The following is a 13,077-nucleotide window of genomic DNA, read 5'->3' as shown; positions in this document are numbered from 1 at the left end:
ACAATTACAGACGTCTCCATTCTGTGTAGGTGGGAAAACTTGCAAAATCGGCAGCGTATCAAATACTTATTTTCCCCACTGTCGATGTTGCAGTGCATCTTAATGTCATGGAGCCACTATGTTCCTATTTATTGACAGCAAGCTGAGATCTCGCAAAAATGTTATTGAATATTTTTTTTGTAACCTCAAGCTGAAAAGCCCATTGATAAGTCATTGTCAGACAGATAAACTGGTTACTGGAGGTTCTCACACTCCAGACTTAAATATGTGTAAATTCCGATAATCTGGCATTGCATGAAATTCCAACCTTTTGTTAATACCTGTAGTCAGTCCGGTCTATGTCTCTGACCGTTTGAGTCCAGTGCCGGACTATTGGATATAATTGTCATACGCCGGATTAGCAGACATTCTGCACATTTGTATGCTTCTCCTATAACTATATTACTGTAGTTTCCCCGGCCAGGAGGAATATATTGGGCTCTGCAGCGATGACATCACATGTCTGTATAAGTGATGTCATCACCCACTTTTCTCTCTACTTGTGAAGTGTTGGAAATAATACCCTTTTATTTTCTGTATTAAAGTGACCTAAACCCATCGATTTAAATTCTTCCCTTTATTTGTGCATAAAGTCCCAATAGTCCGGCATCTGATGATCTGGAGATTCTTATATTACCGGGGAATTGTCGTTACGTTTCCGTATTATTAATACAAAGCAACAGATAATTTAGTTCTTATTAGTTTTATTAATAGATCTTGTTCACATCCTGCCGCCTTCTTATTTAATGGTGTCTTCAGATGACGCAGACACTACTTTTCCGTCCACGATCTCGTGCTGGGTCACCGTCACCTTCTGTATAATGCCTGGAGGAGCTGTGGGGGAGACGCAGAATTAATCCATCGGTAATCTTTTCTATCAGTGGATATAATGTCAAATTCCTGTGATCTGGGAATCTCTTCTCACAGCTGGGGTTTTGTTACAGTTGTATCCTCAGACTGATAGTTTGTTACAATGTCTCAGGACAGAAGAGGTTTGTGCTTCTGCTGTGTTCCGCTCCCCGGACCTGATACAATTGTTAGAAACCATCAGCTGGAACAATGTTCCAATTCACTGACACGAGACCTGATTCATCATCGTCTGTGCGTCTTTTTCCTGGCAAACAGTGACTTTATTTGCTCATTATTTAATTTGCACATTTTAAGTTTTTTTTTTTTTTTACTTGGTTTTGTCTTTTTTTTTTTTTTTTGCTATTTTATCTGCGGATGTTTTTGGCCTAATTGATCATTTGTGACTTTGTGAAATCTCAAACATTTTTGTGCATTTTCTTTGCGCTCCAATAATGGAGTCTGAAATCTTTGTCATTTTATTTTTTGCACAGTTGAAGACTAAATTGCCATTTTCTTCCCTAAAAAGATCCCCCCCCCCAAAAAAAAAGTATCATATTTTTTCATAAAATTCAATCATCCTTCTTGCTCCAGTTCGACAAATTTGATGCAGAACATTGCAATGAAGTCCACAAAACAAATAAAGAAAAGTCACTATTATAAAAAAAAGTGATGATTTGGAGGCCGAAGAGGGGAAATTTACTAAAACATATTTTTTTTTCTAATGCTCATCTAACAGAAGCCGCTGGAGTGAGAGATGATGAACTTATTATAGGATGAACTCTTACATAATTTGGTGCATCTTGTGCTGTCTGCACCTCAGACTAAAATCTTAAGAAAATACGAAAAACTGGCTTCACTGCAACTCAGAATAAATGTCTACATTTTTAATAAATATTAAGGGACAATGAGTAACATTGGAACAGCTCGATCCTTGGTAAACCAACACATTTTTTGAACTCAACAGATCCTAGTCATGAATTATCCCTCAATTTTTTTTTGTTCTGACATTTTCTCTGAACTCGTGGACTGCAATCGTGTTAAGGGGCTGAATGATGCGACTATTTTCGCCAGAAAACTTAACGCTAAGGACATAAATTCATCAATTCCGAGGGGTGTTCAAGTTGCTTCTTTTTTTTTCTCAAGGTATTCGTTGACATTTTTTGCTCCAAATTGTTCAAAATGGCTCATATGGTTCATGAATTTTCCTCAAAATAAAAAATATTCTTTATTTTTATCTTTAACCTTTTTTTTTTTTGTAACTTTTAGCATAAAAGTCACATGGGTTGCTAAAATGTTGCAAAATTTGCTGATGTACATTTTCAAACTATTTTTGCAATTGAATCAGCATTTAAAGGGGTTGTCCAGTACCTTATAAATTCCTCCTCTAATGTATCCCCCCCGGGGCCCCTAAGACTTTTTGTAAATACCTTATGTTGCAGATAATGCCTGTAGGCGGCGCTATCAGTGGCCGCTCACAGGCATCATATGACCCCGGCTCTGACATCCGCTGATGTCACGACAAGTGCTGGCAGCAGCCGGGGGTCTTTGTCTTCCGCATTTCAGCTGGATGCCAGGCTGTGGGCGGGGTAACCCCCCCACGTCACACCCGGCATCCACCGCGCGCTCTGCCTCTCCCCATTCATTGGGAAAGTGAGCTGTGGATGCCGGGTGTGACGCCCCACCCACAACCCAGCAGCCACCGCGGGAACCCCAGCGCTGAGTCACGCCTCACTTGTCATGACGTCAGCGCGGAGTCACGTGATGCCTGTGAGTGGCGCTATGAGCAACACAAGGTATTTACAAATATACTTATGGGCCGTGGGGGGATACATTGGGGGGGGGGGTAATATAAAGTACTGGACAACCTCTTTAAAAATCCTATCCACAATTGGAAAAAAAAGCAAACATATTAAAATATGAAATAAATGTTAAGAAAAGATGTAGGTTAAAAAGAGTGAGGTGCAAATGAAAAACAAGCAAAAATAAAACAAAAATAAAAGGCGCAAATAGGATAATGAAACTGGCTCAAAATGTTTAATCGAGCTCGATTTATTAGAAAGTTTTGTTAATTTTAAGGACTATACTAGTACTCCATCATCTAGAGGAGGAGTTTTTATTAGGGGGCGTTGACATATACATATTTTGGGGTGTACAGTGGGTACGGAAAGTATTCAGACCCCTTCACATTTTTCACTCTGTTTCATTGCAGCCATTTGGTAAATTCTAAAAAGTTCATTTTTTTTTCTCATTAAAGTACACTCTGCACCTCATCTTCACTGAAAAAAACAGAAATGTAGGAGTTTTTGCAAATTTATTAAAAAGAAAAACTGAAACATCACATGGTCATCAGTATTCAGACCCTTTGCTCAGTATTGAGTAGAAGCCCCCTTTTGAGCTAGTACAGCCAGGAGTCTTCTTGGGAATGATGCAACAAGTTTCTCACACCTGGATTTGGGGATCCTCTGCCATTCTTCCGTGCAGATCCTCTCCAGTTCCGTCAGGTTGGATGGTGAACGTTGGTGGACAGCCATTTTCAGGTCTCTCCAGAGATGCTCAATTGGGTTTAGGTCAGGGCTCTTGCTGGGCCAGTCAAGAATGGTCACAGAGTTGTTCTGAAGCCACTCCTTTGTTATTTTAGCTGTGTGCTTGGGGTCATTGTCTTGTTGGAAGGTGAACCTTCGGCCAAGTCTGAGGTCCAGAGCACGCTGGAAGAGGATTTCATCCAGGATATCTCTGTACTTGGCCGCATTCATGTTTCCTTCAATTGCAACCAGTCGTCCTGTCCCTGAAGCTGAAAAACACCCCCATAGCATGATGCTGCCACCACCATGTTTCACTGTTGGGATTGTATTGGGCAGGTGATGAGCAGTGCCTGGTTTTCTCCACACATACCGCTTAGAATTATCACCAAAAAGTTCTATCTTCGTCTCATCAGACCAGAGAATCTTATTTCTCATAGTCTGGGAGTCTTCATTGTGTTTTTGAGCAAACTCTATGCGGGCTTTCATATGTCTTGCACTGAGGAGAGGCTTCCGTCGGGCCACTCTGCCATAAAGGCCCGACTGGTGGAGGGCTGCAGTGATAGTTGACTTTGTGGAACTTTCTTCCATCTCCCTCATGCATCTCTGGAGCTCAGACACAGTGATCTTGGGGTTCTTCTTTACCTGTCTCACCAAGGCTCTTCTCCCACGATTGCTCAGTTTGGCTGGACGGCCAGGTCTAGAAAGACTTCTGGTGGTCCCAAACTTCTTCCATTTCAGGATTATGGAGGCCACTGTGCTCTTAGGAACCTTGAGTAATGCAGAAATTCTTTTGTAATCTTGGCTAGATCTATGCCTTGCCACAATTCTGTCTCTGAGCTCCTTGGGCAGTTCCTTTGAGCTCATGATTCTCATTTGGTCTGACATGCACTGTGAGCTGTGAGGTCTTATATAGACAGGTGTGTGCCTTTCCAAATCAAGTCCTATCAGTTTAATTAAACACAGCTGAACTCCAATGAAGGAGTAGAACCATCTCAAGGAGGATCACAAGGAAATGGACAGCATGTGACTTAAATATGAGTGTCTGAGCAAAGGGTCTGAATACTTATGACCATGTGATATTTCAGTTTTTCTTTTTTAATAAATTTACAAAAATTTCTACATTTCTGTTTTTTTTTCAGTCAAGATGGGGTGCAGAGTGAACTTTAATGAGAAAAAACAATGAACTTTTTAGAATTTACCAAATGGCTGCAATGAAACAAAGAGTGAAAAATGTAAAGGGGTCTGAATACTTTCCGTACCCACTGTATATATGCCTTGACCAGAGAAAGGATCATCCCATATTTTTTGCTAGCCAGACTAAAAAATTTTCCTTTTCTTACCTAATATTCACTTACCGCCTTTTGGTGGGGACTCGGGACCGTTCCTGAAATACAAAATCCGAATATTAGTTGATATAATAAAAAAATATATATACTGTATATAATCAAAGATATACCTATTTTTTAAATAAAAGCCCATAATCGATTCCCCCCCTCCCCCCCATAGACAAAAATGTACTTGGGGCCAAAATGTTGGTGGATTTTAGCGGCTGATTTCGTGGAGATAAAATCCGGCATGCAGTAAGACTCCTGCATGTGCATCAGATTTTAGCTCAGAGCGTTAATTTATGTCGCAGATTTTATTCCTTTAATTTAAGCAATGGAAAAATCCCCAGGGTTCTTGTGCAAAGTTTATTGAGTATTTTGCTAAAAATCTGCTGTGTATAATAAATTATATAAAGTGAGAGAAGAGAGTCTTATTTCTGAGCTCTGATGGCGGCTGTTACTTGTCTGCGGCTCCTTCCAGCAGGGTGCGGTAGGCGTGGATCTCATTCTCCAGCTTGGATTTTAGGTTCAGGAGGGCGTCGTAGTCCCGGACTTGCCGCTCGATGTCAGAACGACAGGCGGCCAGCTCGTCCTGGAGCCGCGTCAGGAGGCGATTCAGCTCCATCAGGTTTGATCCGTAGTGACCCTCTGTGTCCTTCAAGACGTGATCTAAAGAGTCCACCTGTGAATGAAACCACACGGAGGCGAGGTCACTAAATGCACGGCGGCAGATGGCGTCTTGTAAACCAAAATGACGCAAATTTATATGTGAATTTGATGCCAAAGTCGACAAGTAACAACAGACTTAGAAAACGTAAAAAATTTCCACTCATGTCAGAGCACCCTAAATCCCACAACGGAGGGTCCTCCTCACCGTTTTTTGTAGGGTCTGACGTTCCATCTCTAAAGCCTGCAGCTGGCGCCGGAGGTCGGCCACCTCGTTCTTGGCTTGCTCCAGCGCCTTTGTGTTCACACTTGTCTCCTGGGAAAGGGAATCGAACTGCGGCAAAGAAGAAAAACTATTTAAAAAAAAAAAACTTATCGTCCAGTTATATCCAGATGAGACGACGTTCCAGCAGCCGCGGAGGGAGTCACGGAGTCACCGGGGCTTCACAGCACTGCAGAGACCCTGAACTCCGCCCTCCTGTCTAAGCAGCTGCTACAAAGTAATCTTTTCTTAAAGGAACTTCCCAAACAAAACTGATACATTGTGTTACGCTGAGTGTGACTTTCTCTGAGCATCGCCCCTCTTTTATTCCTGGAGTGCTCTTTTTACAATTTAGATGGTGAAATAACAATAAAAGGGTGAAATCCATCACAACTTAATGGTTCATAAAGGGGAACCTCAAATTAAAAAGGCTCAGAATACTCTAAAAACTCTGGGCTTTTGCAGTTAATTTGCAGAAACTTCACTGAACTGTGTGAGCAAAAAAAAAAATTATTAGAAGCCCCTCACTTCCCGATATTAGAATAGTCTCAGCTCTTAGACCCCCACATGTGTCTCAAAGATGAGATATTAGGAGATAACTAAAAGTGGACTTCCCCTTTAAGAAAAATAAATCTATGTGATATGATAGAATCATTGTAACAATATAGTATTTGTGGGTTTCCGACTATTATAGAACAGGGTGAATCTGAGACAATGTTGTTCTTTGTTTCTTGCCTTGTTTTTGTACGCGTTTTCCGCATCCGCCCGGTTCTGCTCAGCCATTTTCTCATACTGGCTGCGGATCTGAGCGATGCTTTCGTTCAGGTCCGGCTTTTTCGGTGCGTCCACTTCAACCCTTACATTATTAGTGGCTATGAGAGCCTGTAGGGCCGCCACTTCCTGTAAAACAGAAAAACTGAGGAGGATGTTACCACCACTAGATGGCGCAACTAATATCAGTGTCAACCAAAATGTTGATAGATTCCATACGGCAACCAACAGAATTCTGAATGCAGCTCTGGGTGGGATTGGAGTGTAAGAGAAGATGTGCAGTGTACATGAAGCCAAGTGTTTATAAAGTTACTCAACTTTTGTCTGTAAACATAAACACGCAGTGAACAGGAAACCCCACACCGCTACATAATGTCAGATGAAAGAAGACCAAACATACAGCATATACAGGGCCGAACCCGGATGAGGAGCACACCCGCTAAATAAATATGGCTCCTCTCTACTACAGAAGGGGAGGATTTCTTTTCAAGTGACATTAACTGTTCCGACCCTGAACCGAGATAAATAATAATGATGAGACAGTATCAGAGAAGTATTAGGCCGCGTTCACACGTTCAGTATTTGGTCAGTATTATACATCAGTATTTGTAAGACAAAACCAGGAGTGGGTGAGAAATACAGAAGTGGTGACGAGTTTCTATTATACTTTTCCTCTGATTGTTCCTCTCCTGGTTTTGGCCACAAATACTGATGTGAAATACTGACCAAATACTGAAGGTGTGAACGTGACCTTTTGTAATTATATTCTTGTACATAGGGGCAGTATTATAGTAGTTATATTCTTGTACATAGGGGGCAGTATTATAGTATTTATATTCTTGTACATAGGGGCAGTATTATAGTAGTTATATTCTTGTACATAGGGGGCAGTATTATAGTAGTTATATTGTTGTACATAGGAGCAGTATTATAGTAGTTATATTCTTGTACATAGGGGCAGTATTATAGTAGTTATATTATTGTACATAGGGGCAGTATTATAGTAGATATATTCTTGTACATAGGGGGCAGTATTATAGTAGTTATATTCTTGTACAAAGGGGCAGTATTATAGTAGTTATATTCTTGTACATAGGGGGCAGTATTATAGTAGTTATATTCTTGTACATAGGGGGCAGTATTATAGTAGTTATATTCTTGTACATAGGGAGCAGTATTATAGTAGTTATATTCTTGTACATAGGGGGCAGTATTATAGTAGTTATATTCTTGTACATAGGGAGCAGTATTATAGTAGTTATATTCTTGTACATAGGAGCAGTATTATAGTAGTTATATTCTTGTACATAGGGAGCAGTATTATAGTAGTTATATTCTTGTACATAGATGGCAGTATTATAGTAGTTATATTATATGGTATATACGGCTTGCACTCACCTCCTTGTGATCCCTATGTAGATGCGCCAGCTCTTCTCTCAGATTCTCTACCTCTGACTCGAGTTTCATCCTCAGGAAGTTGGTGTCATCTATCATCTTGCGCAGCCCCTGGGTGTCCTTGTGTACCCCATCACAGATGACTTGTTCTGCTTCCAGCCTGCAGACGCCGTTATTATTAGCAGTGTGTTGCGGTCACACATATTAAGATTAAGATTACATTTTATGTATAAAATGTCGTTATTTTGTTCATTTCAGGAACCTTGTATCATAGACTTCTTTATTGCTGAAGACTCTGCACCAACTAATATGTAACTTACTGTCTGTGACTTCCCACCAGGTGAGCACACTCCTTTCCTGAAATACTCTGTGCTGCTGGGTGTAGTGCAAACAATTAGAAACAACAGATCACAGAAGTTTTACATCTTGCTACAATCATTCCTTAGATTTTGATTAATTCTTATGGAGATGTCACATATCCGGTCATTACTCACTTCACCTTGAAGTCGTCCGCTGCCAGCCTGGCGTTGTCGATCTGCAGCAGGAGTTTGGCGTTGTCCATATTCAGATCTTCCACCTTCAAGAAGAATCCAGAAAATGGAAATTGATGGAAATGATCCTTATAAGACTTGCTATAAAATACTGATTATTGGGGTCTGACACCTTGGCGCTCTTTACCCCTAAATGGTGGCATTACATGGGCACTGTGTAGAGCTACAGTGGCATTGTTTGTGTACGGTATACCTTATTTGTGCACGGTTTGGCACTTTTTTTCATCCTATAGTGTTTTATTACAATTTTCTAAAGCACTTACCGTATATTGAGACTGTGGGGTGTTTTTACTTCCGCACTGTATGGCATTGTGTTGTGAGTAGTGTATGGTCATATTTCGGAGCTGTAGGAAGGTATCGCTTGGATACTGTATAGTAGAATACCTTGGCATTGTATAGCAGTATTATTTAAGCAAAAGCATGTGGAACAATATTATAGTTTTATGTGGGCACGGGGTAGTTATCCGGAATATGACAGCATTGTTTGGGCTTTGTATTATGGTACTTGTGACTTTTATGGCAATATTATTCTCTCACTGTATTGCAGTATTAATTATGTGTACGGCATTATCATTTGGTATCTATAGGGTACTGTAATGCGCTATTATGTGAGCACTGTATAGTGGTATTAAGGTATAACTAGTACACTATATTGTGGGATCATTTATAAAGCTTATGCCGTTATTTTGGATCTGCATGATGACATTATTTGGGCACTGTGTGGTGGTATTAATGCACAGTGTATGGTGATATTATTTGGGCACTATTTAGCTGTATTAATGCATTGTCTGACTAATATTTCTACAGTATGTGCATATGTTGTTCTCTATGAGGCAGTGCTAATTCACTGTATTTTTAGTAGTTGTACAATGTATGGTAATATGACTTATACTATATGTTATTACATTATTTGGGCACTGTATGGCGGTATTAATGCACTGTTAGTATTTGCACAGTGTATAATTATATTACTACTTGCTGCATATGATGATATTATGTGGGCACTATTTAGCTATATTAATCCATTGTATTACTTTTATTCGAATATGCTAAAAAGGACTCAGTAGTCACCATAACAACAAACACAAAAACAAGACAAAATGCCAGGGAACAGGGATAAGTCACACATCAGTCAGGAAGGATTACGGGCTCTATCTGTCCCTATTTTGTCCCTAAATTCTCTCCCTTCCTGACAGCGGAGGTTGGCACCCTAATTTTTGCTCCGTGGCGCCCCCGCTCAACGTCGGTGTCCCTAATATCCCTGGTAAATCTCTATCTTTATATTTAAAAAACCACAATCGTGAATAAAAGATAGAGAAAAGTGAACGTACAGATTAAGAAGCCGACAATTCATCATAGATATGCATTTAAGGAGACCCAAGTCTGTATATTGCGACAATAATAATAGCCCTGGGAATTTTTTAAAAGGTAAAATTTGTCTCAAGATAGCTGGTTTATTACATTCATACACAAGCCAGCATATACTAAATAATAGTGCTAAATCCCTGTATTTTCTGACATAGGATATAAGGAATCACTAATGATTTGTGTTATTTCTTTGATATCTATGAGATGTGACATAATGCATTACCATTGATAAATGCTATTCCTTACTAAATGATATTGAGATTGTTATAATGCATTTAGAATTGGTCATTTGTTTTGCTGTATGTGTTACAGTCTCTATCACATTCTGGCTCTGACAATTTAGAACGACATAGAGCAGGATGCACATGTGATACCGGTCTGTGGGCATTACTTCTGGGGATTAGTCTCATATATAACAGAACCTGCTTTATTAGCTTTGGTTATTTAGTATATGCTGGCTTGTGTATGAATGTAATAAACCAGCTATCTTGAGACAAATTTTACCTTCTAAAAAATTCCCAGGGCTATTATTATTGTCGCAATATACAGACTTGGGTCTCCTTAAATGCATATCTATGATGAATTGTCGGCTTCTTAATCTGTACGTTCACTTTTCTCTATCTTTTATTCACGATTGTGGTTTTTTAAATATAAAGATAGAGATTTACCAGGGATATTAGGGACACCGACGTTGAGCGGGGGCGCCACGGAGCAAAAATTAGGGTGCCAACCTCCGCTGTCAGGAAGGGAGAGAATTTAGGGACAAAATAGGGACAGATAGAGCCCGTAATCCTTCCTGACTGATGTGTGACTTATCCCTGTTCCCTGGCATTTTGTCTTGTTTTTGTGTTTGTTGTTATGGTGACTACTGAGTCCTTTTTAGCATATTCGAATAAAAGTTATATTTTAGGGGTCTAATCTCCTGTTGGTTGTCTAGTTTTGCAATTGGGCCCCGCTTATACATTCCTTGTTCAGGTGTTTAATCTAATCCATTGTATTACCAGTGTTTCTGGTGATATTACTTATACAGTATGTTATTATGTTATTTGGGCACTGTATGGCGGTATTAATGCACTGTATTAGTATTTGCACAGTGTATATTACATTACTACTTCCTGCATATGGTGATATTATCTGGGCACTATTTAGCTGTATTAATCCCTTGTATTACTAGTGTTTCTGGTGATATTACATATACAGTATGTTATTATGTTATTTGGGCACTGTATGGCGGTATTAATGCACTGTATTAATATGCTGATATTTTGGGGCTGCTGGATGAACCACAGACAGATACTCATATGATCCTGATCCTCTTACACTAATTACTGGGGTATTTTGCATTTTCTTCTGCTATCAGAGTACAGACAGCTGCACATTGTGAGCACACAAAGCACAATGGCGGTAATGTCTGACCACAGGCAAAGTCAGCGATAAATGTGCTCAGCAGATGAACAGGACGGGACCTGATCGGATCCATCAGTGCAAATCCACGGGCAAGAGGATGGTGCGTCCGATCATTGCACCAATCGCTATTATGTATCATGATGATCTCTTCCTGCATTTACAGAGGACTATTATCTCTTATAATACTGGGAAACTAGCATATTAGATAAAGTTTGGACCAGGAGCGGACACAAGCAGAACAGGCCCCTGGGCAAGGACAATGTTTGGGCCCTTTGCAGTCTGATAGCTCCTTATAATGCCTAATTCCACCTGCTTTGGAGATAGGAGTGGCCCCTGACCTCTCGGGCCCCTGAGCGGCTGCAGAGGTTGCACCAATGCCCTGATCACTGATCTCCCAGATTTGCCTGTAAATACTTCTGGAAGTTGCAATCACATTTGTGTTGTGCGTCTGGAGGGCAGCATGAGAGAAGCGCGGGGCATTGGGAGGGCACTACGGTCCATGTACATACATCCATATCTATGGTCACTTGCTGATACCTGGCGCTCAGTTGGCATTAGCTGGCATTCGCTACCTTTCGGCTGTCACCCCCTAAATTTCATGGAGGGGGGGGGGGGTCTCACCTGCTTTCGCAGCTGTTGTAGAGGTGCCTGGCAAGTCTCCCAGTCTCGAGGGGCCGGGTTCTTCCTGGCAGATATGTCCTCAATCTCGTCTTGCAGTTTTCGGTTTTCTTCCTCCAGACCCCGGACGCGTTGAAGGTAACCGGCGAGACGTTCGTTCAGCTCCTGCATGGCCTCTTGATGGTTGTTCTGCAGCAAAGAGTCCAATCCGGAGCGAAGCGAAGGAAGAGAAGACTCCATGGCCGATTTCATCGATTGGAGATCCAAACCGGAACGCAATGACTGTAACCTGGAGGGCGAGATCCTGAAATCCCCCGAGCCCATCTGGCTGGAGGAGCTGCTGCGCCAACTTGGGGCTCCAGAAGACATTTGGAAAGACATGAAGGAGATAGGATGTAGGAGAAAGATGGAGTGGGGAAGTCAAGGTAGGGTCCTCCTAAAGGGTTCAGGTGCTCAGTGGTGGTCTGGTGAGCCTTGGGGAGCTCTGGAGCCGGCGGCTGCTGAAGGAGCTGAGCTGGGATTGTATGGAGACTGGCTGCAGGTGAGACGTGCTGTCACTGATCACAGGTGAGGCAGGGTGTGCGGATATACCGGGATGTGTGCAGTAATATTAATGAGGGGGAGGCGCAGACTGTACAAGACATCACCCCGAGTGCTGGAATCTCAATGCAGCTCCACATTGGTGCAGGGCGACCACTCACTTAAGAACCCATCTGTCCCCCATTTCCTAAACTTCCACCCCTGGGTTTCTAGAATATTTGCAAATTCTGTGTCAAATCTTCTGATTTTTTTTTTTATACGTAAGTCGCCTATAAGGAACAATGAAAAGATCTTCCAGCATCATAAGAGGGTCATCATGGGTAGAAAATAAACTGATAAGGACCTGCCGGATGTGTGAAGGGTCAGGTTTTGCCTCCTCTCTTCCCCTTTACTTCAGGAGGTGATTTCTTCATTTCTTCTTTTTCCTTCTCCTTCCCACATTATTTAATTGTTAGGTGGAATATTTTTTTAGTGTTTTTCCTTATCTCCAAAAAGACATAATAAAGGGGGAAACTGAAATTGTGAGGATTAAGTAACATCTGCGAGTGTGCAGGGGAACAACAAGTCACAGCATGACCAGACTGGACTCCCGTCTTTCTTTAATAGACGACCATTTTGGAAATCGCTTTTATATATTCACTCCGGTCAACTCCATCTCATGTATCAACTCCAACATCGACGATCAGCCGAACGTTTTGATCAAAGGAGCAGATTTATTATTTTTGTCTGTATGGCAGCTTTAAAAGAAAATAATTTGAGCAAAG

At 41.1% G+C, this 13,077-nt stretch overlaps 1 protein-coding gene across 2 annotated transcripts; it reads right to left on the bottom strand.

The window, feature by feature from the left end:
• Positions 1 to 726: 726 nt before the first annotated feature.
• On the bottom strand, positions 727 to 12,371 carry LOC141161913 (keratin, type I cytoskeletal 18-B-like). 2 transcript variants are annotated; one of them, XM_073647426.1, is made up of 8 exons: positions 11,777 to 12,371; positions 8,324 to 8,406; positions 7,833 to 7,989; positions 6,399 to 6,563; positions 5,610 to 5,735; positions 5,197 to 5,417; positions 4,751 to 4,794; positions 727 to 873 (listed from the first exon to the last, which is right to left on the bottom strand). In XM_073647426.1, exons 1-7 carry the CDS (start codon positions 12,152 to 12,154, stop codon positions 4,758 to 4,760), a joined length of 1,167 nt encoding a protein of 388 aa, XP_073503527.1. In that variant the 5' UTR covers positions 12,155 to 12,371; the 3' UTR covers positions 727 to 873; positions 4,751 to 4,757. The 2 variants fall into 2 exon arrangements, with proteins under 2 accessions (XP_073503527.1, XP_073503526.1); XM_073647425.1 differs by having other exon boundaries at positions 4,766 to 4,794; positions 11,777 to 12,370.
• Positions 12,372 to 13,077: the final 706 nt, after the last annotated feature.

This window comes from Phyllobates terribilis, unplaced genomic scaffold, assembly GCF_046119375.1.
Source record: "Phyllobates terribilis strain yellow unplaced genomic scaffold, ASM4611937v1 Scaffold_9__5_contigs__length_417890890, whole genome shotgun sequence".
Taxonomy (NCBI): Eukaryota; Metazoa; Chordata; class Amphibia; order Anura; family Dendrobatidae; genus Phyllobates; species Phyllobates terribilis.
This window is presented reverse-complemented; position numbering and strand designations above follow the sequence as displayed.

What these genes read in the sequence shown, in the direction of transcription:
- LOC141161913 (XM_073647425.1), bottom strand. Translation starts at nt 12,154, where the DNA reads ATGTCTTTCCAAATGTCTTCTGGAGCCCCAAGTTGGCGCAGCAGCTCC. An exon ending in GTCAGACCCTACAAAAAACG is followed by an intron (nt 5,418 to 5,609) that starts GTGAGGAGGACC and finishes TTTCATTCACAG; the next exon opens with GTGGACTCTTTAGATCACGT. An exon ending in CTGGAAGGAGCCGCAGACAA is followed by an intron (nt 4,795 to 5,196) that starts GTAACAGCCGCC and finishes TTTGTATTTCAG; the next exon opens with GAACGGTCCCGAGTCCCCAC.